The sequence below is a fragment of the Hippichthys cyanospilos genome, chromosome 12 (assembly GCF_059441005.1).
Source record: "Hippichthys cyanospilos isolate Australia breed blue-spotted pipefish chromosome 12, RoL_Hcya_1.0, whole genome shotgun sequence".
Lineage (NCBI taxonomy): Eukaryota > Metazoa > Chordata > Actinopteri > Syngnathiformes > Syngnathidae > Hippichthys > Hippichthys cyanospilos.
In genome coordinates, this window is record NC_142380.1 from 14,409,570 (window position 1) to 14,434,345 (window position 24,776).

A 24,776-nucleotide genomic window follows, 5' to 3' on the forward strand; every position below is an offset into this window, starting at 1 on the left:
GTAGGAGAAATTGTGTTGAATAATCATCAAGTAAACACCAAAAAAAAAAAAAAACCTTTGGCTGAAAACACTAAAAAAAGTTAAGAATTCAGTAAAACTTGGTTCAACCCAATTAATTATGCTATTTCTCTTCAGTAATATATATATATATATATATATATATATATATATATATATATATATATATATATATATATATATATATATATATATATATATATATATATATATACAGTATATCAGGTATATATGATGACTTTAATATTTTTGGGCGGTGAACTCTGGGCATTTTTGCAACAAAAATTGATGTCTTCCAATTCTGTAGTGACCTCCCACATTGAAATGGAAAAGAGACCGCTCCAAACTAAACCGCTAAAGTTGATAGCAAAACATTTTCTTATAAATCTTGTTAAGATAATTGAGAATTAAGAGGTTCATCTCAATCCCTGATTTATGAATCATTCAGGAGATGTGTCTCATTAACTTTGTGCTTATAGTTTATACTGTGGAAAATCAAACTGTTTTTGAGAAGTGAAAATGTTCGAACTCTCTGCTGTTTGTGAAAGACTTTAGCTGACACCTACGAAGTGCAGGACAAGGTTCTGCTGGCTGGATCCTCCCTGGTCCATCAACTATGTAAGCAGTCCATTACACCCTGCATTGACATTCCTCAGGTACAGGCCTTCATACAGACACTAGAAGTAGCCCTGAAGGAATCGTGTGAATCACCTGACAAAGTGAGAAAGGTACAATACATAGTGAATACAACATTCTCATTTCTATTTAATAAAGATAAACTTACAGTACGTATTCTACAAATTCTAAATCGTTTCATTCTATCCAACAGCTTATCTATGCAATGAAATCAATAGGCAACATGGGCCTTGCTGCTTCAACTTTCATCCCTCTGTTAAATCAATGTGGACTCAATCATTCATCACCTTTGGAGCTGAGACTAGCTGCCATCAAAGCTTTCAGGCGTTTTGATTGCTCAACTAATGTGAGTAAATATGACATAATTTGCAAGGAGTGAAATGATTCCTTTGACATTTCCTGAAAAGTATATTTCTACTCTTTTAAAAGAGTGAATTTGATCAAGTCCATAAGTTTCTAAATCCATGCTTCATGACAAGTCGAGGTGAAGAGGTCAGCAGGACTCTGACATGAGTGACTGACACCAATTTCCCTTTTTCAGAGAACATTGCTTTTGCAGCTGTACCGCTCCTCCCTGGAGGATTCAGAGGTCAGGATTGCAGCATACCAGGAGCTCATGCGCTGTGCGAATCAAGATGTGTTTGAAGCGGTGAAGGTGATCTTGAGAAATGAAAACTCCAGCCAAGGTTGGTAAATGATAGAGAGGGACGCTGTTGCAATTTACTGTAAAATTGACACAAAAGTTCAGTTTCAAAAAGGTTGGTGTTTTACTTCTTATTGATCGACAAGCAGGACAGTTAATATTTTAAATCTTTTGCCTTGAATTTGTTTTTCCATGTAGTGGGCGCATTTGTGTGGAGTCACCTGACTAATATCCTGAGAAGTGAAGACCCCATGAAGCAGACACTCACAGATTCTATGCCTGATGACATCATCAGCAGAGATTTTGAAGCAGATTTTTTAAAATACTCTTCCTATTCAGACTACACAGCCATGAATGGTAAGAATGATAACAAGTCTGCAAAAGTTTATTAAAAAAAGACCTTCACGTTAGATTTTTTAAATCAGACAAATGGGAGTGAGCTGGAATTGAACTCAGGACTCTGAACTGTGAGGCAGAGGTGCTAACCAGTTTTCCACCTTGCCGCCCCAGCCAATCAGTTGAAAAAAAAATATAATACAACAGTAAACACATTTTGAAAACATATTTTAGATTTAGAAAATACATTAAGGGAAGAAATATTGTTGGACCATATATATGTATAAACACATTACCTTTTGAATAATCATACACTTTTGACATGTTTCTTTTTACGAATATTTCAGGCATTGGAATCACAAATGTGGAAGCAACTGTTATTTTCTCCCCTAAATCATTTCTTCCAAGGTCTGCCTCAGCTAACCTGACAGTATATTTTCATGGTCGAGCCAGCAACCTTGTTGAAGTGAGTGCCATTTTTCTAATCCCCACTTTCTTAGTACGTCTGTTTCCAGTACTTACAACCCCAATTTACTTTCTAGGTGGATCTTCACATTGAGAATGCTGAACCCATGCTGAAAAGCGTTTTGGGTCATCTGAGTCCCTTCATCAACGAGAAACCCACTTCTTCACATCAAAAGCATTCAATGTCCAAAGAGGCAAGGAGGACCGAGGGGAAAATAAACGAAGCCAATCTAGGAGAGAAAGACTTGTGTTTATCCAGCACTAACAGTTATCTGAAGAAGGCCAGAGCTTTGGTGAGGTTACAGCAAAGGGTGGGAGACAATGACAATGCTAGTGTCTTATCATAGGCGTGTACAGTCTGTCATCAGAAATGTACAGTTTGTGTACTCTCGCTTGATGTGCAGGGTGTAATATGAGCTTGTTAAAAAAAATACTACTGTATTATTATAACTTACTAAGAGAACTTCACTAAGAGATTACCGGTAATACAATTCAGAATAAGCATGTAAGATGACAAAATGTGAACAAGTGAAGTGCTGTGTGTATGCGTGTGTGTATAAAACAAATGCCCCATAATTTTGCGAGGAATTGCTTTAACCAACTTTAATCACTTTTCTGGTGTGCATCAACTTGCCTATAGAAGACAAAGGATGGGAACACTACCAGTTCCTTGGCATCAATATGCCACCATCCCAATTGTATTGGTTTGAGAATCAACATAAAGTATAGCGAACAACAACATGCATTTGTTTTATGTGTTCCAGTTATCCACAAGGAAAAAAATGGAAGAGGAGGGCCTAAAGTGTTGGGTTGGTGTGAAGGTGTTTGGTCATGAGCTCAGTGTGTTTACATGTGACGATCTCTCTTCTCAAATTGAGCAAATGTCACTTAGTGTAGCAGGACTGGCTGTCAAACTGCTCAAGGTGTTCTGGTGATCCCTTTCGATTATCATCGTGTTTGTTGGGTTTTGAAATGGTCCCTGAGGTCCTTTTTTTTTTTGCAGGGTCACGAGGTTCAGTTGAATCACAGGGCTGTGCTCCTGACAGAAGAGTTGGTTTTGCCATCTTTGTCTGGTTTACCTGTCAAAATAGCCACCAATATGACTTCCTTTCTTTCGCTGCGGCTAAAGGGAAATATCAACTACAGGGATATGTCACACTTCTCCCTTGCTGGTTACGTTAAACCCAAGTAAGTCAAGATCTATGAAAAGCGTTTTTTTTTTTAATTTTTTTAAATATTATTTCCACCTATGTAGTCCTATGCTCTTTGTCTTCGCTAAAGTAAGACATTTAAGTGCGTGAGTAGAGCGAGAGAAAAAACAACCCTTGTAAAGTGTACAAGTCTGTTTTTTTCACAACTCGTACACAATTAATTCTTACTTTAAACTACTGTATTGTTCTGCACAAATAACACTACTAGGCCCAACAAATAGGCATGTGAAATGCACTAGTAGCCTCCACCAGTAGCACCAAAACACAGATTACAGATTTGCTTACTTGCAGTATAGATTTTCTTTTTTCATTTTGATTTGAACAAAATAATAGTACTGCATAACACTTTACGTTCATAAAAAATAAATAAGAAAGAAAATCAGCAAATCCGAATCACAAAAAAATTACAGCAGAGGTAACACCTGCTTACAAGTGTTCAAAAAGGAGTAGGAGAAAGTAAAAACGTTTATTCCTCCCTCTTAAATCTATTTAATACATCTTAGCCTTAAGCAATATTCATATATAAAATAGAATTCTAAACAACGAATATTCCAACTTTCAGCACATCCGTAATCCGTTGATATCATTCAGAAATGTCATTCAGTAGTGGAGGACAGTATTGGAAAAAACATGAGTGAGATGGAGCCTACTAGTTTGCTGGATTTTCCTACCACAGGGGAAAGGAGCTTTACTTGATATCCCTGATATCAGCATAAAGTCCATGTACTAATATGATTTTCTCCCCCTAGTAGAACAATTTTAGCACATTAGTACTTCTGAAGGAAAACTGTGCACAAGACGACATCTTACTAGCTAACATCTTGTACTTCACCAGTAGTACGGTACAAGTCACGTGCAGATGTGTACTAGTGCATTAGTGCACAAATCTCATTTATGACATTTATTTATATTCCTGGTATGCCAAAGTTTTCATACGAGTGAGCTGAAAATGCGTTACGATGGAGGACAAAGCGTGTGCTAGTACATACGGAATGAATGCTCAAATGATTCTCCACAGACATGGTGCAACATAATTTGATTCTGTCAGTGTCAAGCTGTGTTAAGTTGTGTCTATTTCCCCAGTGCTTTTGTGCGCCTGTCAGCCAGAATGGGGGTTGATGGCACCCTGGGTCATGCAGCAGTGGACTGGATGTCTGAACTAGTGAGTTCCACTAGTCTGGATGGGAGTATCCACATGCAGGAGGGGCAAGATCTGAGAGTCACACTAAACACGCCAGAGAATGCCATGGACATTTTCTCTCTTAGGTCAGTGCATAGACAAAAATCACTGCAAATTCTTATATAAGCAACCATTTGTAAAGGGAATAAGGCAGGACAGAGTATTTTGTCTTATACGATCCAAACACACCTGCATACGTTTTCCAGCTCCCGAGTATTTCAACTCAGTGGCGATCACACAGAGGAGATTAAAGGTCCAAAGAGCCGCATCCAGCAGACTGCCTGCACACCAAAGTCTTGTAAGACATTTCCATGTACACTCCAAACATCACTGAAGAGAATATATTTTAAATACGCACACATTTACCTGCTTTTGTGCAATTCTCATGTTTTTAGTCTAGAAATAGCAGGGATTATATTAGAATCCAATTTTATTACAAATGTTCAATTCAGTCTTTAATCTGAATAAAACAGCAAATACAAATTGGAAAGACAACAAACAGCATGTAAAAGCACACCCTAAGTGTTGTTAGCTTGTCCACTTCATAGCAGGGACATTCAAGTTGGAATGTCAGAAAAGAAAATGAAAGAATTAAGATGCCTTCCTCTTCTGATCATTTTTCACAGGGTCAAAGATGGTTGGCTGGCAACTTTGCACCAATGCCTCCTACATTTTAGACACTGGGGGCATCTCACTTCCACCCTCAGGTCCCACCCACCTATCCATTCGACTGCTGAAATTGGACAGAGGTCTCCATTATTACTTGCTTGAGGCTGCTTACTCAATGTCTCTGGTAATAGAAATAAAAAAAATGATGCTGTATTTTTAATGTTTTTCTCTCATACATGCATTTGATTGCTCAAAGACCAATCATTGTTTGAATTTTTACACAACCATTTAATACTACTAATATAGTGCCATCTGCTTTAAGACTAGCAAATGATTAAACCCCATTTTTGCTTTCAGGTAGACCGCTGGTTTCCCAAAGAGGCTTCTTTCCACCTCCTCCTTGCTACTCCAAAGTCCTCTATTCCCAGGGACATGTCACTCGACCTGGCCTTCAACCCTCGAAGGTTTTTGCTTAGGGTATCGCACCCCCTTAAAAGTATCCTCGTACAAGGTTTGTTTGATAAGCAAAATTAATATGACTTGATTTGTGAATACATAAGATGTTCTACTTTCTCAGGGCAACTTGAGCAAGAGAGGAATACAAAGACTGCAAAACTTGAGATCATAATTGATGGTGTTCATTATTATATTATGGTAAGAAATATTCCCTCTGTTACTTAGATACATAGTGCTACATTCATTGGTGCACATATAGGACATACTGTATCACCATGATGTCACATGTTTCCAAGGGGAATGAAGTAAACTATTTGAAACAGAGACAGAATGTGGTTGCAGTTTCCATTTTAACAGGTAAGTCTAAAGACTAAAAAAACAGAGATGGAAATATAGGCATGGTCATCATATATTGAAGGGAGTTCCTTTTCTGACAGCTCTTGTTTGGGATCTTACTTGATGCTTGGAGCTGGTGTGTCTAATATTAATAAATTAATTTGAATCCATTTTCTTTACTCAAGGGCTTGGTGGACAAACAGACTCTCATCTCAGAGCTTAGGACACGCTATCACTTTGAAGCCAAAATGGCATCTGATAGAAATCCAATCATCCTCTCTGCCAATGTTACTCGTGGACTCGGCCGAAAGATGACTTTTTCTGCCACACTGAAGAATGTCTTCAGGCTACCTGCATCACTTTCTGGTATAAAACAAGCAGGGACAGACAACAAAGTTTATCTAGCTTTATAGCTAAATAGGAAAATTTCAAAAGTGATATTTTTTTTCTGATATGAATAGAACCATTGCAAACTTAATGGCTGAAAAAGTATGCACAAATATATGCTTAGAGCAACTGGCTTGATGAAGTAATTTTTACATTCATGTTGTTTTTGCCACTTCACATATATCCCTGTGGTATTTTTTTTCAACATATTACAACCTACCTGTTTGTTTTGATTTGGAAAACAGAGGTGGAGCTACATGGTTTCCACCCCTTGTCACTCGTCCACATTTTTCTGTCAATTTTAAATGCATGCAATATTCGTAGGCCCTGTGATACCTTTTTTTTCTTCTGTTAACTGCATACTTAAATTTGAATTTCTATGATCAAATAAAGCACCAGCAAGCTAGCTACACTTGTGAGGATAAGTGGCTATGGAAAATGGATGGATGATTAAATGAAACTATATATTTCATAAAACCCTGACTGCATGCCATCCCTGGGCACCCATCGCCTAAAATGTTATGGCACCCTCGCCACCCCACAGAAACCTTTTATGACTAAGCTACTGCTAGAGAGGGAGCCAAGAGGGGGAAGAAAATCTTAGGGAATGCTCAAACAACATTATGTATTTTATTTATGATTTAGAAATCCCCTTCACGACAGGCACTTATATGTTTTGTCAAAGCAGGGCAACAATGTTTTACTTAATAATCCACATGCAAAATAAAGAAGCATACATTGTAAAACGTTTGTGCTTTATTTTGCATGTGGATTACTTTTAATTTCATGGGGGGCATGGCATAGAAAATGTTCTCTCTCTTTCTCCCTCTTTTCATTCTCTCTCTCTCTCTCTCTCTCTCTCTCTCTCTCTCTCATAATACAGTTTTGGCATTAATGTTATTCATGCCTGCTCTCACAACAGACTAAAATAAAATGTTTGTCTGCAGTGGCCCTGGAGCGAAGGAGGGACAGCCACAGCAGACAGTATTCTCTGGAGGCAGAGGTCTTCTTACCCGGTGTAGTTGGCAGCAGAATGCTGGGACTCATGGAACAGAAAGAGCAGCTGTGGAGTTCTGCATTTCGTCTGAAATATGGGCTAGGTGGTTAGTGTTAGACAAACATCCTGCAACATGGTTCTTTATTTCACTAGATGGTATATCCCTTTTCTGCCATGTTTGTTTGGTGATATGCTGCAGGCTTTTTCTTTAAGGTAGAAAATAGAAGCCTTGGGTCAACAGAGGTTGTAAAACTCTGATTTTAGAAATGCGTTTTCCGACATGGTTATTTCACTAATAAAAAGTTACTCACAAGCTAATTTAAATTGGCCATTTCGATTGCATTTTATAATACCTATTTACATAGTAAACTATCGGTAGTGATGGGTAAATCAATATTACTACTACAGATACATGTCCTTTGACCCAATTGCAGGTAATGCCCGGCACCTACATCAAGAGTGCTACACATCCCAGAGTGTGAAGAGTGAGAGGCACGCAAACCTCACATACGCAATGAGAGCTGCTCATGAGTTCTACTGTTCCAACACGCCTCCTATCAACCACAAAGTATATGTTTTAGTAACAGAACAAAAACATTTGAAAAAGTTAAATAAGTACATTGTATGCATCACAGGTGTAATCAAAGGTTATGTTATACTATACTGTAAATGTGTTTTGCTAGTCAAACCTGGCTTGCTTTGACCCTCCCATCAGAGGAAGGAAAGGAAAATGCAAACTTTTCTGTGGGTCAACTGTGAGTCGAATGTGGACCGTTAATTGTTAAAAAAATTAGTCTAATTGATAACATAGCTTAAATTACATATCCCTAGGCAGATACACATGAAGCTAAACTCTGATTAAATCAAATGATCTAACACCCACATTTACTGTATATCCTGGAAGTGAAATTTACAAAAATAATTAGGATAGACTTGCGAATATTATTGTCTGGTTGAACACATTATAATTCTGGTTGTAGATGTATGTGTTTTCCTCAGACAGTGCTAAGGCCATCAAAGAAGGCCTCACATAACCTCTACATGTTCTTGCCAGATCACCTTCCAACACGAAGAAAGCCCAAGCCATGTAGGTTCATCTGTGGATGTGAGCTATGGTAAACACTGGGATGAGATCAACAACAAGCACACACTGCTTCTAAGCCAGTCCTTTAAAAATCAGTCATCAGAAAACCACACAAGTTACACATTTGAGGTAAACAAAACCTATAGTGTGATATTAACTTATTTGAAATTCTGTTTCTCTTCTGTTTGTTTTGAATCCAATGATGCAACATAACTTGGTGTACTAGAGCTGCATTAGAGTACTAATTAATACCGCATACTTTATATTGTTTTCTGACTCTCTGCATGTTCAATGCATCAGTTTATTCAGACTTTGATTAGCACCCACAAATGTGCATGAAAGACTTAATTATGTCCTCAATCTTTTTAGTTCAATTTCCAGGCTCCTGAAAAGGATTTGAACTATCGCACCCAGCTATTGCACTCTCACCTTAGACAGATTGGGTCTGTGAGCAGTACTCATCTTAAAATGAACTACAACAACTTGACACCACTTGTGGCTAGTTTGTACTGGAAATGTCCTCCAGATGACACGCCACACAGGAAATGGGAAGGTAACTTTGAGTGTATTATTTCAAAATTTTACAAATGTTGTTTGTGTCAGTATGAAGTGATCAACCGTCTGACTTCCTCAGGAACCTTTAATATGGATACTCCGTGGTTGTACATTTACACTACCCACAAGTTGAGTCAGCACCATCATCACACACTACAACTCACCTCTGAACTGACAGCCAAAAAATGGGTGACGGTCCGGAATCTCATCCTGGAGGCTAGCTATAGGGATAAAGGCCGTGAGAAGGAGGCCCATCTCAAGCTTCACACACCAGCTGTCACATTCTTACAAGTAATGTGGAAATTCACCTCATTAATTCAAGTTGAGATTTAGTGTTTTTATTATTATTTTTTTTTAATCAGTGGTTCTCAAACTAGGGTACTAGTTCTTTTCTATTGGAGTAAGGATTATAAATATTGGAAAAATGTCTCCTGTATAAGGGGTCCCTGGACACAAGAATTTTCAACTATTTAAAATTGTCCATAGGTGTGAATCCATACTATATATGTCAGGTCATATGACCCAAATGATCAGTTAAGTCTATCGATATACAGTATATGGCGTGTCACAAAAGATCCAGGACTGGTGTTACAAAACTACAGTCTTTCCCTTTTGGTATGAATCTCCTTTGTATCAAAGCCCTTTTCCAAATGCCGGTAGTTAGATGTGGTTCGCCAGATTTTACGCTCAAGGGCCACTGTGCCATCTCCAAAAATATGGCCGATAGTATGGAGTGACATTGGTTTTGAGATCTTCCAAACACATCTTCGAGTCCTTCACCTCATTAAACCTGCTCAGGATTCCTTCAGAATTCATTCTATTCAAATGCCCTACTCAGTCTTTCACATTTATGTACTGTGTGGTCTCCGCCCTCACCAGATAGGAGGACTGGGATTTACAGGAAAGAAAAATATGAGAGCCTCCTGTTCGCTAATCTCAGTGTGGACTGCTCCTCTGAGAGGCGACATCTCTCTGGTGTCCCAGAAATCTAGCGTCACCCTTCAGATGTCATCCAGCTACGACAAACAAAACATCACCTTTGCAGCTGCCCTGAACACCATTGATAAGGTGCTCCCCACCACAAATATGAAACTGCGTGCTGTTGTCTTAGTCGAACAAACATTTACCATATTATCAACTGTTCCATTCAAGCTTTTGAAAAAGAGGCAAGTGATACTGAAGGTGAGCTTGTTGGAGCCCAAGAGTCACCCCACAGAGTTTGAATTTGAAGGGACTTTGGAGGAATTGAACAAGGATAAGAAGATGTACCAAAAAGCAGCATTGCTCTATCTTAGGTCTGTTCACTACTGTCATTTAGCCTTGTAAACTTTTGTCGCTGTGATTTTGATGTAAAGAAATCCTTCTCACACAGACAGCCTTTCAAATCATTTCCTCAAAAGCTTCTCCTGAGGGAGACTTTCACGGTGGACCTTCTGAAAGGCCTTTACATCTTGGAATCAAGAGCTGGCTTTTATGGCAATAATGAGATCATTCACACACTGACCATTGGTTACAAACTACCAAGACCTTTTGTGAGTAGAATTAAATCATGATTGTACAATGGGACAATGTGGGTTGTTAATTTTTGTATTAAGAGAGTGTTTTGTCTAATGCCTCTGCTAATATTTAGGTTTGTTCTGCCCTGATCCACCCTTTCAACATTGAAACATTTCCATCAGACTGTGAGATCTGTGTTACCACATCCAGCAACCAAGTAAGATAGTTGACAGTCTCATTGCCAAAGTGATATTTCTTAAGTATCTTTAATGTTTCTAAGACGTTTTAAATCACCGCAACCTCTCGTTGTCAAAAAAATCTGTAATACAGCATGTGAGGCAATATGAGTAAATGCTTACACAGTGGCACAAAAACATCTGGAAATTTCATTTTTATTGTAATGTTTTTCAAAGTATTTTTTTTACTATTTTAAGAGGAAAAGCTAACATGCAGTCCAGTATATGTAAAGCAATTGCAAGACCACCCATTCATCCGTCTGTCCATCCACCCGTTCGTCCGTCTGTCATATTTTGACTTTCAACCAGTTACTGTATGTTACATTTCATATTGTATAAACTAAAGCGTTTTAATCGTTTTAAATCTTCCTTTAGTGTAAGCGTACACATTAGGTAGCATTTTATATCTGAATGCAGCTTATTGTTTCTTTGCATCTACTAATAAATATTTTACTCTTCTAAATTTCTGTCTAATGCAATATGAATATATTGAAAAAAATCACACATAGTAGACAGCAGTTGAATAGGTAAGTATTTCAAATATCAAATGGTTTAAAAAATTGTTTATATTTTAAATTGGGTGATATGTCATCATCTTAAAATAATAAATTAAAGACAAGGGTAAAAACAATGCTATTCATTTTCTTCTGTAATCACCTAAACAGACTTAAACATGTATCATCTTTTTTGTTTTTTACTTTAGACCCAAAAAGACATTCAGGGGAGGCTCAGAGTCGGCAGCCAAGAGAAGATGAGTTTCTCTGGGCAAATTATTTTTAATTCATTGTACACAGGTCAGCAAATGATTAAAGTTCGAGGCAACGTCAGCCATCAACTTCAGGTAAACTAGTCACAATCTGGTAATTTGATGAAACAACAGTAGCAGATAAAATGCTTTGTGCCAAAATTACACCCAAGAAATGTTATGTGATGGTGACTGTGTGGCCTTGACACTACCTTCTTACAAGTTGAAGATTTTGCTATTACAGCTGCAAATTCCAGCTTTTGCTTTGGTGGAGGGAGATGTATGCTGGAGCCCCAAAAATAACACTGAATTTGATTATTTAGTGCGAGGGAGACTGAAAATCGACCGGCAAGAGTGTCAAGTGAGTAAATATGTGTGGTCTTCATTAAAGTAAATCTTGCAGGTTTCAAATTTGTGCTTTTATGAAATTCCGTTTTTTTTTTAGCTTTCAGTACAGCTCAACGGAACTTCAGATGGAATTCTTCTTTATTCATCTCTCAGGCATCCTTTCAAATCTAAAATTCCCAAATCTATAGAGGTGGGTTGATTTTATGACATTTTACAATCTATTTTTTGCCTCAACATTAAATATGAAATGTTGTGTTTGGGAACGAATCCAATTCAACTAGAACAGCTATGCTGCAAATTCCTTTTGGCAAAATAATAATGGTGAAAACATCTGATATTGACAACCTAATCCATTTGATGTTGTCACTATAATTTTTAAAGAGAATAAACGTGTTTCTTCTGGACTCAATAATCTAATATCATGACAATATGAACAAAGTTGTAACCCAATATAACATTTACCAGGACACTTTCGACCATCGCTTTGATCTGTAAATTGTACATCTCTATTAAAAAAAAAGTAAAAGAAACAAACAAAATAGTATGCTTGCAAAAGTGTGCACAGCCACTCTAAGACAAGGTTTTGCTCAGAATTAGTCCATTTAAACTCAGTTTGAATCAGACAAAACATGCATCCATTTAAAGTGCCTCATTTACATCTTGTGGCAGCCTGATCTTTTTTGCTAAGAGCTGTCTATTTTGAAATATTCATAATATCCTCCACCTTGACCAAGGTCCAATATCAAAATGAAAAACAGCCTTATATCAAATGCTAATTTTATAATTGGTTTTCTCATGATGAAAAGAAGGCCAAAAGTTGGTGGTTTGTTTCATTGGACCATAATCTCCCACGTGCGTTTGGACGATGTGGTAGGTTTACCCTATGTTATGGGTCTCAATTTTGCTATTTTCATTTTAAGGCAAAGGCCACTGTTGACATGTCCTCACCAGCTGGTAGAGGAAGTAGCTCCATTCGTGTGAAGGCTGATGGGAAGGACAAACTCATACTGGATAGCCAGATCTTTCACTCACTCCTGCAGGAAGACAAATTTGTGTCTCTGAGGCTCAACTTATCGCAGAGTTTGCTTCATGGACTCACTGACTTGCATGTAGAAATGATGGCCAACATGTCCCGACACAGGTATATGTGTCTTCCATTTGTCTTCTCCAGTTTAGAAGAAAGTGTTGAGATCTGAATCTTTTTCTTTTTCATTTTCTGGACTTCTAGTGTTTATCTACATGGTTCCTATACAGAGGGACATAACACACTCTTGGCTCAGTTGAAAGGATCTCTCAGGAACTACAGTGGTCTGCAGCTTGCAGTCTCAGGGAAGCTGAGACATTCAATTTCTAGCCTCGCTATTTTGCCCTGCATCCTGGGATTAGATGGCACATTTGTACTGTCTGACACCATTATTGAAGGTAAAATCATTCTTGATTATATATATATTTTTAACTCTTTATTTTATGATTGAAAATTCTACCAATGATTCTAGGGCAAGTAAGATTTAGAGTGGAGGAGACGTTTTACCACATGCACCTGAAACATCAAGAGGAAAAGGAAGAACCTTTTGACATGCTGGGAAAGAAAATGTCTCCCACCCATAGCTGGATGTGTGTCCTGTCGGGGGCTGAGAATTTTTGTGTGAATGTGAGTAGGCAATTGGAGAAAAAAGGGGTGGGTGAAGTCTACATCCAGCTGTTTCACTCATCCCAACTACTCAGTGCCACAGGTAATCAGTAACTATCACTTAATGAAATCAACCAATGATGTCCAATGTATTTGATATTTTCTTACTGTGGTTTTGAAATCAATATTTACCTTACATTGGTGCCTTGATATGAGTTTAATTTGTTCAATGACCACACACACACACAATGCAAAACACCCATCTGAAATCATCCTTCTCCATTGAAACTACTAAAAATGCCATTAAACCATTCCAGCTCCCCTTCACAAAAGAAAACCAACAACACACATTTGTGTAACGACATATTTTACAACATAAATAGCATTCTAGATTGTTGTACACACAATATTGACATAATTTATTGAATGTAGTTCATAAATTAACTTTTGCCATATTGTGGGCTCACTTTGGCAAACTGAGTGGATTACTATACATGTACACAAATATACATGAAGATGGTCACAGTTCGTCAATAAACTGCAGTGGCCTGATAGTCGTTCTTTGCGGCAAATTAGTGCTTGTGAATATAGTTACATTATCTGTCTACAGTATATCGTTGCTTAAAAATGTATGACTTACGCGAATGCTAATTGTTTACTTGTCTATGTTGGTTCACATTGTTAGCATTAAGCTCAACAAACCTTTCAGGAAAAGCTGTAAGATTGTTGAACTGTTTGGTTTTTGAAAACCTCAACTGTGCACATATCTTGAAAAAAGTTAAAAGTAATATCACCTGTTTCAAGGCACCACTGTATTCTGTTTTGCTATGAATTTCTTTTCCATTCGGTATAATGATTAACTGGCGATTTAAAAGTAAACCTTTCCTGCTGTGTGAATCTATTAGGTCTACCTACAAATAATAGTGTTCAGGTGAGTTGGGACCAAGACGAAAGTCGATTGTTAGCCTTTGCTGAACTGCAGGCTGGATCTGAACACCTAAAAGTAGAGTTCAATGGTGGAAGGTCAAACCAGCTTATCCCGCGATGGGAAATCCTCTCAAAGTTGCAGCACAAAGTGAAAGCGCTACAGAGAAGAGGCATACCAAGCTCCATGCAAGCCACAGCACAATATGAGGTGTCCAAAAGTGTTTGTTTTTTTTTTAAATAGATGAATTTCACTATCACATCATTTTTTTCATTCTCCTGTGCCATTCTTGTTTGTTCATCTAACAGACAGAGACCATTGGGTTGGATGCAGGACTGGTATTTCACATGGAAGACGATAAAATTATTGATGTCCTTGTAGTTGTTCAAACAGAAAACAGCACAGCTATAGTCATGGTGTCATTTTGGCAACAGATAAAGCTGCTGCAGGGGATCATACCTGGCACTTTGCAGGTTAGTTTTAATGTCTATATATGTTTTTACCTTTTATCAAAGATGACTTGTTATACCCTGAAACAAAAAAAAGCAGTAAGAACAATGACAGACAATTTTCATCATGGTCCCCATCATTAGATGTTTTCTGAGTTTGGTCATGTGATGCTCGCAAGCTGAGCTGTGAATGGTCTTTACCTAATCTGATCAACTGTGATGTCATTTTCAGTCAACAGCAAGTGACAAGCAAAATGGCTGGCCACTCAGTTGGACAAAAACGGGTGGATTTGGTTGCCGAATGCTTATTAATGCAATATTAACTAGAATATCAAGTTGAAACAAATGGGGCAGTGTTAAATGTTTTATTGTTAAAAAATGGGGTTGGCTTGCATTTTATTACTATATATTTTATGTACTTGAACCCCCATCATGTTAAATGATTATCTTGCTTTTGGCACTCATCACTTTTGTAGCTCTTTTGAATGGATGTTTAGGAAAATCTTTGACAAGTTTACACTAGGGCCATATAAAAAGATGTAATCCAAAGCCATGACCTTGACATGTATGTTTTATTGTTCTCATGGTTCACATCCGTTAATGTGCTATCCTCCAATGTTATTGTCTTTCCTAGTTTCTGCTTTGAACAACAAAGTTTGACAACAGGAGGTTTTGTTTTCACAGATGAACTGCACAGGGGACACAGCTGCAGACCATCTCTCTGCACAGTGCTATGGAGACGTGGCTGGTCACCCAGCGGAGGTACGAGCATTTCGCTCTCATAGACCCCATGGCAGGCTCTGCTATGCTCTGTCACTTGCACACCTGAACCTCAGAGCAGAAGCAAAAGGTTGTTTGAATCCTAATGGTCAGGGAGAGCTCAAAGCTAACCTCACACATTCTTCTGTGAGACTGTTACGTTATTACGGGTTGCCAACAAAATCTGGCCTAAGGTTGCTCCTCCGGCCTGGGCCCCAGAGGTGGGCCCTGGGGATTGGGTTGGTGGTTGGTCTCTGGATAACTGACTTTAATTTGGGTGTGAGAGTGGAGAAGGGTGGACTCTATGGCTGGCATGGCCAACTTGCCTATGGGGGTCCAAATAGTATCCGCAAAGCTGAGATGACCGGTCGCATGAGATTGGAAAGCTGGTGTCACATCTGGGCTGATATCAATACATCGTGGAATTCAGTCGGCACCAGTCTGCTGGCGTCTTTGCGTTGCAAAGGGAAAGGAAGATTCGTGTTGGAGCAAATTAGAAGACTCAATGGGCAGGTACTGCGGAAGATGGCTTTAATAGCACATGGTCAAGCAGCGAAAGATGGACTGAAAGCTGCTCTCCGCTTCCAAAACCAAAAAGACTCCATCCATTGCATCCTCTCTCTAATACTGAAGGAACGGAAGGCAGAACTGAAGTGGACCTTCCAGCATCAATGGGCCTCCCGCTTCACAATCCTCCCAAACACACTAGACATTCAAGGTTCTGGTCAGTTCCACGACACCGTGCTCAGTGGTAGCGCTCAACTCTCTGTCCAAACCGTCTTTGCTCAATCAGACATCACCATGGCGTTTGACTCCTCCCCCTCACTCAGGATGACGCTTCACCAAAATGTGTCTCAAGGAGTACCAAGAGAACTCACTGTGGATGTGCTGTCCACAGCTGGTCAAGCCCAGTTTCAGCTGGAAAGTGATGAGTGTTCCGTACTCCTGCTGAATCAACAAAAGACAGAAGAGGACAGGAGGCGCCAGTGGAATGTTTTTGTTCATCAGCAATGTGTCTTTCTGAAGGTTAGATACGAAACAAGATGCATGACAGAAATCTTGTTTCCGAGCTAAGGGAAAGCAGAAGAGACATTTTCATCATGGAGATGACTCACAACTTTCCTTTTTTGCACAAATGATTTAGTGTGCTCTTCTCCAAATGTGTTGCAACAAGAGAGACCGAAAACATTTGAGTTTGACGTGTTGAGGAGATCAACATTTCTGTTTTTATTTTTTATAATACTGTGTTTATTATACACTTGGAATATTATACCGCCTTTTTTGAACCCACCCACTTTCCCACATGAACAAAAGTTTTTGATCTCTTGACAGATGTGTTTTGTTGCATTACATAAATATTTCAAATGTCTACATTGAGTTTGGAATTTGGCTTTAAAGTTTGAGAAGCCAGTCTAAGCGAGAATACTGTAGGTGAGTGAAAAAGAAGGAATTGCAAAGTTGAGGGGAAAAAAAGAAAATCAGAACAATTAACTAACATTTGCCATGGCCAATAAAACCAAATGGAAAACCCTGAAAAAAATGACCAAAAAAAAGACCCTAAAACAAGTGTTTGTGACATCAGCAACTGCCTTCAAAGGGTTGGAATTAACGTCATACATCATGCATTAAGATAATGATCCAAAACCCAACGGGAAGTAAAAAGTCAAGTGATTCTCCAGATTTAAACTTTACAGAGCATGAATTTAGAATGGGTTTTGGGTGATGGAGGAAATGTCTTTATTAGTCTTTTGATGTCAAACCCAAACGTTTTCTGTCCGTACTTTTAGAACAAACATATATATTCACTTTACATGGACTTTAATTCATCTTTCCACTCGAGGTTGAAATTACCTTGGGTTAACTAATGAATGACATGAGGTTAAAAAATGGATGATTAACCTGTTGCTGACTTTAGTTTTTCCTGTTTTTTGTTTTCTAGACGCTACTACCCTCAAAAACATCATTGAACATCTCTATCAACCGTTCTGGTTCTTCTGCAAATGCCAGCATTGATCTTCTGGTTCAGGAAAACCAGCAAGCCAGCATTACTTTGTCACTTACATTTCAGCCTAGTCTTAACTTGAACGCGACTGTTCAGCAGTCGATTGAGGCAATACAAGCACTGGGGTGTCCTTCTAATGGCACAATGGTCATCAGCGTCTCATCTGCTCACCAGCCTGTTGTAAAGGTTGGTCTGGAGATTGGAAACTGTCAGTTCAGTGGCCTTTTGAATGAGTCCAAATCTTCAGAAGCACATAGCAATGGATTTTCTTACAGTGTGAATGTGATCAGCTACTGCCCTGTCTTACAGGTAAGAACAGCTCTGGCTCTCTTTTTTTTTTAAACTGAAAATAAAGAGACATAATTTTTCAAGAATTTAGTCCTTTGAATGTATGACCTTAATCCCTCATTAAGATTTGACTTTAGTATCATACAACAATTGAATTTTATCTTGGAAAAATATGACTATTTTCGTAACATTTTCCCCCCAAATCCTTTTTAAGATTCCAACATTTTTCCCTTCTGAAACAATATGACTTTACGCAAGTCAGAAAAATGCTTCTCATCACGTTTCCTCTTCCACAGAGAACAATCATTCCTATGAGCCTGGTTCTTCAGGGATCTTTATCTGTACTTCCATGCAGTCGAATGATCAGCTCTTCTCTGAAGGCAGACAACCAGGACCTCACTTTTGAGCTACAAGAGTCCTGCAGCTCCCCACATTTCTTTGCAAACCTTACACACACTTTCTCTCTCTTGAGGACCAGAGGAGTTCCTCAGATGATAATCGTCGAGGCCACTGCTGCAAGTGGCTCTGAGAATACTGGGGCTCTGTTCCTAAAAGTTGGAGCCTGTCAGATAAGATTTGTTAAGGACCAAGACGGGGAGCGGGAGCTCTGGACCCTGCTGTCGGATTGCCCTACTTTGCAGGTAGGGTATGGAAAATAAAAAACATTGCCAGATTTTCAGATAATTCCTATGGCGCTTGAGATAGGTAAAAAAAAGTAAATTGTGGCTACAATAAACAATAATTCAAAATGTCTTTTCCCCCGTGTCAGATCTTCATAGGTTGGACCTATAAACTATTTTCCGTGTCTCTTGCTATTTTTTTTTTCCTCAGGCCCAGTTGAATGGATCAGTGTGGCAAGAAAGTAAGGGTAAATGGGCAGCCGTGGTGGATGCAAATTTGAACGGCATGAGGAGTTTCCTGCAGCTTGTTGCACAAGCTTGGCCAGAGTTAAGTGTGGAGGTTGAGCTCAGGCATAAACATCCTGCTCTGGGAAAATTCCCTGAGCACAGCAAAGTGATGCTAACAGGCAAACCTGGGAAACAACAGTACACCACAGAGCTCCTTATTCTATTTGATCAATGTGCTGTTGGCGCTAGAGGATTTGGGATTTCACGCCCCGGCCTGCAGGGGTCACTAGTGTATCACAACAATTGCAGTATGATTCAGGTAGCGCATGATTTCACAGTTGCTTCTTATTTGGTTTAAGTTCTCACATGCTCATTCATATGTGTTTTTTAGGCGTGGGGTAGTCCAGAAATGATGCAGGTGTCTGGGTCCTTGAGTGCCACCCCAACTTTAGCTGAATCTCAAGTCTCCATCGCAATAGACAATGCTGAGTTGCATTCATTAGTTGCTCTTAAGAAAACCAAGGTTTGAAAATCATAAATAACTAAAGAATGTAATTTTTGTAGGAATTGCATACTAATACTGGAGAGCCGAAATATAGAGTCTAAGACTTGCTGGACTGTTTTTAATCATCCATCCATTTTCTCTAGCCTCTTATCCTTACTAGAGTCAGCTGGCTAACTTGAATCGGTTGAGATATGTTAAAGGAGTAAGTAGGAGAGATCATTTTTATTTATAGTACAATATAACATGTGACTTTACTTAGAGATAAGATAAGATAAGACAAAATAAGACAAGATAGCCTTTGTTGTCGTTACACCTGCAATACAAGGCAACACAATTTTGACTTAACACATTTGAACCGTCCAAGAAACATTCAACACAATTGACTGTCAGAGGAAGACAACACGGCAAGAAGAGAAAAACATGTCCGCCTCCGTCGAGAGCCAAGCACCCAATATACACTACATGTAGAGGTCCTATCAGGGATCTTTAATAATGCCACTTATTTTTTTATTGTTCAGGCACAAAATGAGGTATTGCTCCATTTCAACCACTCCATGCCTCTGTTAAACAAGCTCGGTCTCACTTCTGAAACTGAAATGTCACTGAGTTCTGGGAATCATGGAAATCAGTCATTTTTTTACAGAATACACTGCAGAGCACAGAACCAAAAGGTAAGAAAGGTTGTGGGATGTTTTGTTGGACTTTTTAAATCTCAATTTGCCCTGTCTGGATTACAGCTAAATCAAGAGATGAGCATCGAGAAAACATTTCAGACGGTTATCGTGAAGAGCCATTTCAGGCATACATTGAGCTATCTGAATTCAATGGGAGTCCCAGGAGACAGTAGTATCCAGGTAGATTTGTCCAGTCACCAATTGAAAATTGCAGAGACAATATTTTGTAAACTTTTGTGTTGGTTGTGCAGGTGGAGGTTGTGTCTTCTGAAGGGAAGGCTTTAACCATGAAGGCCCGATTTGGGCATCAGCAAGTAGGACTGAAACTACATGTTAAAAGTTTTTCCATGACCAAGGAGATAGGAACAATCATGTGGCACAGTTTCCCTTGGTTGCAGCAAAGCGGAATACCACAAAATATCGAGGTACGGCGCTATATGGATGCTCGGTGTGACCAGCCGTTTTTGATGCCCTTGAAAAAAAAACTTTGTTGAATTGGGAGTGCGACAGATATGCTCTGAAAAAATGTGTATGTGTGTTGTTGGGCCACAAGTGCATTTACTCCATTATAGTAAAACATCCAAATTTTGTTAAAAATTCAGTGAATGTTTCAAAATAAACTGTTGCATAAAAAATAGTGTATGACACTAACGGCCTTAGAACATTTTTATTTTGAAAATCCTCTAGGAAGCATGGTCCTAACTATGGTCTATTTGATCATCTTTTAACCCCGGAGAGTCAACAGCTTCCGATATAAACAACATCATTTATTTATTTATTTATTTATTTATTTATTTATTTATTTATTATTCGATTGGCATGCTTATTTCACTTGACTTTTTATCCCCCATGTGGTGCGATGTCGACCAACACTACCCTGGCGGTTTACCGGTTGACTACGATCTAGGCATTGAGCACCCCTGCTTTAGAGAGTACTTTCTCAAGTGTTTTAAACAGACTTTCATGTTTTTAAGATGGAGTCATAAAATGTAAATGTATTCCATATATACTCTGTCTCATCCCACTTTTTTACTTATTGTGGGGGTCTAGCATGTATCCACTGCAATAAATCGGGGTTGACTACAATCCAATGAGATCCAAAACTAAGAAGTGCATTAAAAAAATACAACTGAAACTGTTGCTTTTAATGTTGACATTAAAGATCTGCCTGTTTTATCATGCCATACAACTGTTATGCATAAATTAATTCATGTTCATGTCCTATTGTCTTGAAGGGCTTATGTTCCATACAAGGGACATCATCCCTGCTTCAGTCCAGGGCTCTGCTTTCTGTAGACAGGCACAAGCTGCTGGACTCGGGTGTGAATGTTAGCTCGGTTGATGGACGTCTATCTGTACTTCTCTCCTATGCTCCATTGCCTTCAAATCAAACATGTAAACGCTTCAGTCTCAACGCTGCAGTGACCATTCACTTTAAAGGTCAGATTGGTTTGTGTATATATATGTATATATATATATATATATATATATATATATATATATATATATATATATATATATATATATATATATATATATATATATATATATATATATTCTTTTTCTTAAAATAAGGTTGTTTGATTAACTCATTCAATGCCGGGTACATATTTTCACGTTATTTTAAAAATCCAGACATTCAATCCCCGATACTTTACTCATTCAATGCCAGGGATGTATTTCCAAATTTTTAAGAGACCAGAAATTCAATTCCAGACACTTCATATCATAAGTATCTTAATCAAAAATAGTAACGTAAAGAATGTTCACTAAATGCCAGGCTGCAGCTGGTTGTGATCATGTCATACAGTGCTTGTATCTCAACATTTTTCTTGCAATTCAAGCGAGAAAAAAAAATCATCCACGACGTAGCTCAAAGAAAAAAAAATCCATAATCGGGTCACTTGATTTTCCCATGTGAGCTTTTGTTTATGCTAAATCTCCATCAAGTATGTCACACTTTTTAATCACCCATTCTGTGAAATGACATGATTACAGGTTCTGTAAGGAGCATCTTAGTGAATGCTCATAATCAAGTTTGGAGGATTCGCTTGGTTGGAGATTTGGTCGGTTGGGGGCTGCATGGTGTGTCCAAAGAAGGCAGAGTTACTTTCACGCATGTTAAAGCTGGAGACTCAAGTCCTGCTTTGCAAGTAAACATGAGAAACTCAGAGCAGAACCAATGGCAGAACTGTTTGTAGCTTGCCAACCATCTTTGTTCATTTAGGTTGAAACATGGGGAAGACTCTCTGGGTCACAGCTGAAGTGCTCAGTGGCCGTGAACCCTGAACTCACATCCTCACTTGCTATCATCATCCAAGGACACCATCTGCCCAACAAGTAAGCATGGAAACAATGCATTGTTGTGTTTAATCTTTCTACCTGTCACTATATATCACTGCCATGAATAGATGATCAAAGATTTATAGCAAATGGATCATAATGTTTCGACCAGGCGGCTAATGCCTTCGTAGTATCTAGAAATAAACAGATGACAAAATGTTTTGTCTAGCAAGGACCTGCTTGTGAAAGTGGTTCAGAGTATTCCCAAGATGCAGATCTACTTGCCATCACAACTCAATTTCCACTCACAGGTTGGTTGTATACTAAACATGCTGAGGTATGACCAGCGTGGATTTGACATTTCCAAACAAATGAGTGTTTTTTATCTTCTTCTCTTCAGTTGAACCAATCCCAATCCAGTGTTGGAGGTTTGTTGGAGGTGTTGTCCGGCAAGAGGCGGCTGTGGAGCCATGGGGAGTTGACGGTGATTGACAGCGGATACAGACAATCTCTGGAGCTCAAACACTCATACCCTCAGGTATTGTGTTGGTGTACACAGACATTGAACCAACCGTGCCAAGGTGTGGCTTCTCCTGGTGGGTCTGAGTGGTAACGGTTTTACAGATCGTGAGGCTTGGCAGAAGAATGAAAGATATGCCAAGATGCACTCACGAAAAAAGGCTGCTTGCAATACTCTCAATGAGAAAACACATTTCCAGGAGTGCCACCCATCACTCTTTGATAAATCCAAGTTAATAACTACACTGTAACCCGTCTGTGTTCTACAGTTAAAACTTGTTCCAAGGACTGTTGCAGTGAAGACTGTTTATGAAGCCAGAAATTGGAGTTACTTAGTACAACATGGAGCTTTGTGGGGAAAGCAGGAGTTTAGTTTTTCGGGTCTTTACATGACACCGCCATCACTGAAGATTGGGAATCAGACCCTGAAATGTAAGTATTATGTCAAAATTCCATAGAAACTCACAAATAAGAAGCTTTTTTTCATGTAATGTGTATAATATCCAGCTGCACTCAAGTACTCCACCAGTGCATTTACTGCATTCCAAATTACAGTGATGCCTTATTGATATAAGTAACATAATTACCCTAACCCTAACCTAAGTAACCCTAACCCTAACCCTTTATTGACATACTTAACAATACTCACAAGCATGTATTCTTTAGCGTCTGCAAAGAATTATTATAATGGCGGTTTACAAGTCTATTGTGAAGCGTCTTTGTGTTTGTCTGTCTCTATTATACTGCCCTGTGGTGGCCAAGGCCCACTCAGTGGGAGGTGCAGCACTTTGTCAGTTGAATTAAATAAAAAACATGGCAAAACTCTTTTTTTTTTTTAAAACTCTCTGTTCGTCATGATCTTATGTGTTTATACAGTGAAATATGATAACGTTATTGTTTTCCCCTTCTTAAAACACTTTACAAACTTTTTTTGAAAGGCTGTAAAAGATTAAGTGCATTTTCCTTCATTCAAATGATGCTTTGACATATAAGTGTTTTGAGTTAAGTCTGGTCAGGAATCTTATCACAAGGCACCACTGTAATTGATGATAGACAATAATGTTTGGATCAAATAACTGAAATTGGATAATTTCCCTCATCACACACGGATCTTTTTTTAATGTGCTACTCCAGACAAACTACTTCTTTATTCTGTGTCAACTTGAATGTTGTTGATGGACATACAATATTTCATTCAGTCCATGTACCCCCTTTTCTCTGCCTTTTGTCATATTTCTTATATCAGTGTGTGAAAAAAATGACCCACCTCAAGTGTGCAGTTTTTGATGATGCAGTCCTGTTATTAACTGTAGTTCAGATCAAGTGCCAGCCTCGTTTGACGAATTTGGAAGTGGCAGTAGAGCGCTCTTTACAAGGCCATTTGGACAGCATTTCCCTCAGCTGGATGAGACATGGTCAACTGGAACAGGTTGCCTTTCACACACAGTAAAGCTGATGACTGTCATCTATTTTAGTGAGGACTGTTTTTAACTTATTTGCGGTTTGTCTATTTCAAGGTCAAAGCTCTAAACTTGTGGAGTCAATCCAAGGATATGAATGAGACCAAATTGCAGTTGAAACAGCCTTTCTCTTCATTACTTAGCCAACTTTCCTTTCACACTCTCTCGCACAGCTCTGAGACAGAGCAGCGCAGCTTCCAGCAGGTGGCGGTTTATGTTCATGATCATGTCATACATTTTCAGACATTTATACCGCAGTAAAATATTGCTTGAATTCACTTTCTTTTTGCAGTCCTGAGTTGCTCGTAAATATTTGGCATTGTCATAAGTTTTTACACATAAATGAGTGTATCCTTCTATATTTTTGCACCGTAGACCCATTTGTCCTGGATCAGTGGAATGCCTGTCAACATCTCTATCACCCTAAACAAACGATGGCAACCGAACTCCAGCAGGAGACAGGCATGCGCTCAGTTGTCAACCCAAAAGGTAAGAAGGCAAACACGGTGTCAATCTTAATCAAAGTTCCAGCTTTAATCAGAACCAGTCTATCTGTGTGTGATTTAGATGGCGGTGTCTCCCGTCAAAGGTTGTTTCTCCATCAGCCAGGAACAAAACCTATACTCACAAAATGCTGAGCTGAGATGGGACAACAAGAGTGTAAAACAAGGCATGAAGTATCAGGTACACCCAGC

At 38.7% G+C, this 24,776-nt stretch overlaps 1 protein-coding gene across 1 annotated transcript in view; it reads left to right on the plus strand.

Moving 5' to 3' along the window:
- The window catches only part of apoltp (apolipoprotein lipid transfer particle homolog), a 35,498-nt gene that overhangs the window by 4,269 nt on the left and 6,453 nt on the right, over positions 1-24,776 (plus strand). The window contains exons 11-59 of the mRNA XM_088430217.1: positions 567-746; positions 848-1,000; positions 1,196-1,340; positions 1,496-1,654; positions 1,981-2,099; positions 2,176-2,391; positions 2,863-3,021; positions 3,102-3,286; positions 4,393-4,575; positions 4,696-4,787; positions 5,116-5,282; positions 5,456-5,609; positions 5,676-5,752; positions 6,076-6,256; positions 7,225-7,380; positions 7,709-7,842; positions 8,329-8,487; positions 8,728-8,911; positions 8,993-9,204; positions 9,793-9,981; positions 10,066-10,208; positions 10,286-10,445; positions 10,544-10,627; positions 11,350-11,487; positions 11,636-11,752; positions 11,837-11,929; positions 12,660-12,880; positions 12,968-13,161; positions 13,236-13,472; positions 14,275-14,504; positions 14,603-14,767; positions 15,428-16,528; positions 17,442-17,813; positions 18,089-18,370; positions 18,624-18,959; positions 19,032-19,163; positions 19,664-19,816; positions 19,883-19,999; positions 20,071-20,244; positions 21,055-21,259; positions 21,818-21,972; positions 22,047-22,159; positions 22,332-22,413; positions 22,503-22,640; positions 22,891-23,053; positions 23,935-24,050; positions 24,139-24,285; positions 24,457-24,570; positions 24,649-24,765. Coding sequence (XP_088286343.1) covers positions 567-746; positions 848-1,000; positions 1,196-1,340; positions 1,496-1,654; positions 1,981-2,099; positions 2,176-2,391; positions 2,863-3,021; positions 3,102-3,286; positions 4,393-4,575; positions 4,696-4,787; positions 5,116-5,282; positions 5,456-5,609; positions 5,676-5,752; positions 6,076-6,256; positions 7,225-7,380; positions 7,709-7,842; positions 8,329-8,487; positions 8,728-8,911; positions 8,993-9,204; positions 9,793-9,981; positions 10,066-10,208; positions 10,286-10,445; positions 10,544-10,627; positions 11,350-11,487; positions 11,636-11,752; positions 11,837-11,929; positions 12,660-12,880; positions 12,968-13,161; positions 13,236-13,472; positions 14,275-14,504; positions 14,603-14,767; positions 15,428-16,528; positions 17,442-17,813; positions 18,089-18,370; positions 18,624-18,959; positions 19,032-19,163; positions 19,664-19,816; positions 19,883-19,999; positions 20,071-20,244; positions 21,055-21,259; positions 21,818-21,972; positions 22,047-22,159; positions 22,332-22,413; positions 22,503-22,640; positions 22,891-23,053; positions 23,935-24,050; positions 24,139-24,285; positions 24,457-24,570; positions 24,649-24,765 — 9,003 coding nt within the window. The remainder of the gene's footprint in view (positions 1-566; positions 747-847; positions 1,001-1,195; positions 1,341-1,495; positions 1,655-1,980; positions 2,100-2,175; positions 2,392-2,862; positions 3,022-3,101; positions 3,287-4,392; positions 4,576-4,695; positions 4,788-5,115; positions 5,283-5,455; positions 5,610-5,675; positions 5,753-6,075; positions 6,257-7,224; positions 7,381-7,708; positions 7,843-8,328; positions 8,488-8,727; positions 8,912-8,992; positions 9,205-9,792; positions 9,982-10,065; positions 10,209-10,285; positions 10,446-10,543; positions 10,628-11,349; positions 11,488-11,635; positions 11,753-11,836; positions 11,930-12,659; positions 12,881-12,967; positions 13,162-13,235; positions 13,473-14,274; positions 14,505-14,602; positions 14,768-15,427; positions 16,529-17,441; positions 17,814-18,088; positions 18,371-18,623; positions 18,960-19,031; positions 19,164-19,663; positions 19,817-19,882; positions 20,000-20,070; positions 20,245-21,054; positions 21,260-21,817; positions 21,973-22,046; positions 22,160-22,331; positions 22,414-22,502; positions 22,641-22,890; positions 23,054-23,934; positions 24,051-24,138; positions 24,286-24,456; positions 24,571-24,648; positions 24,766-24,776) is intronic.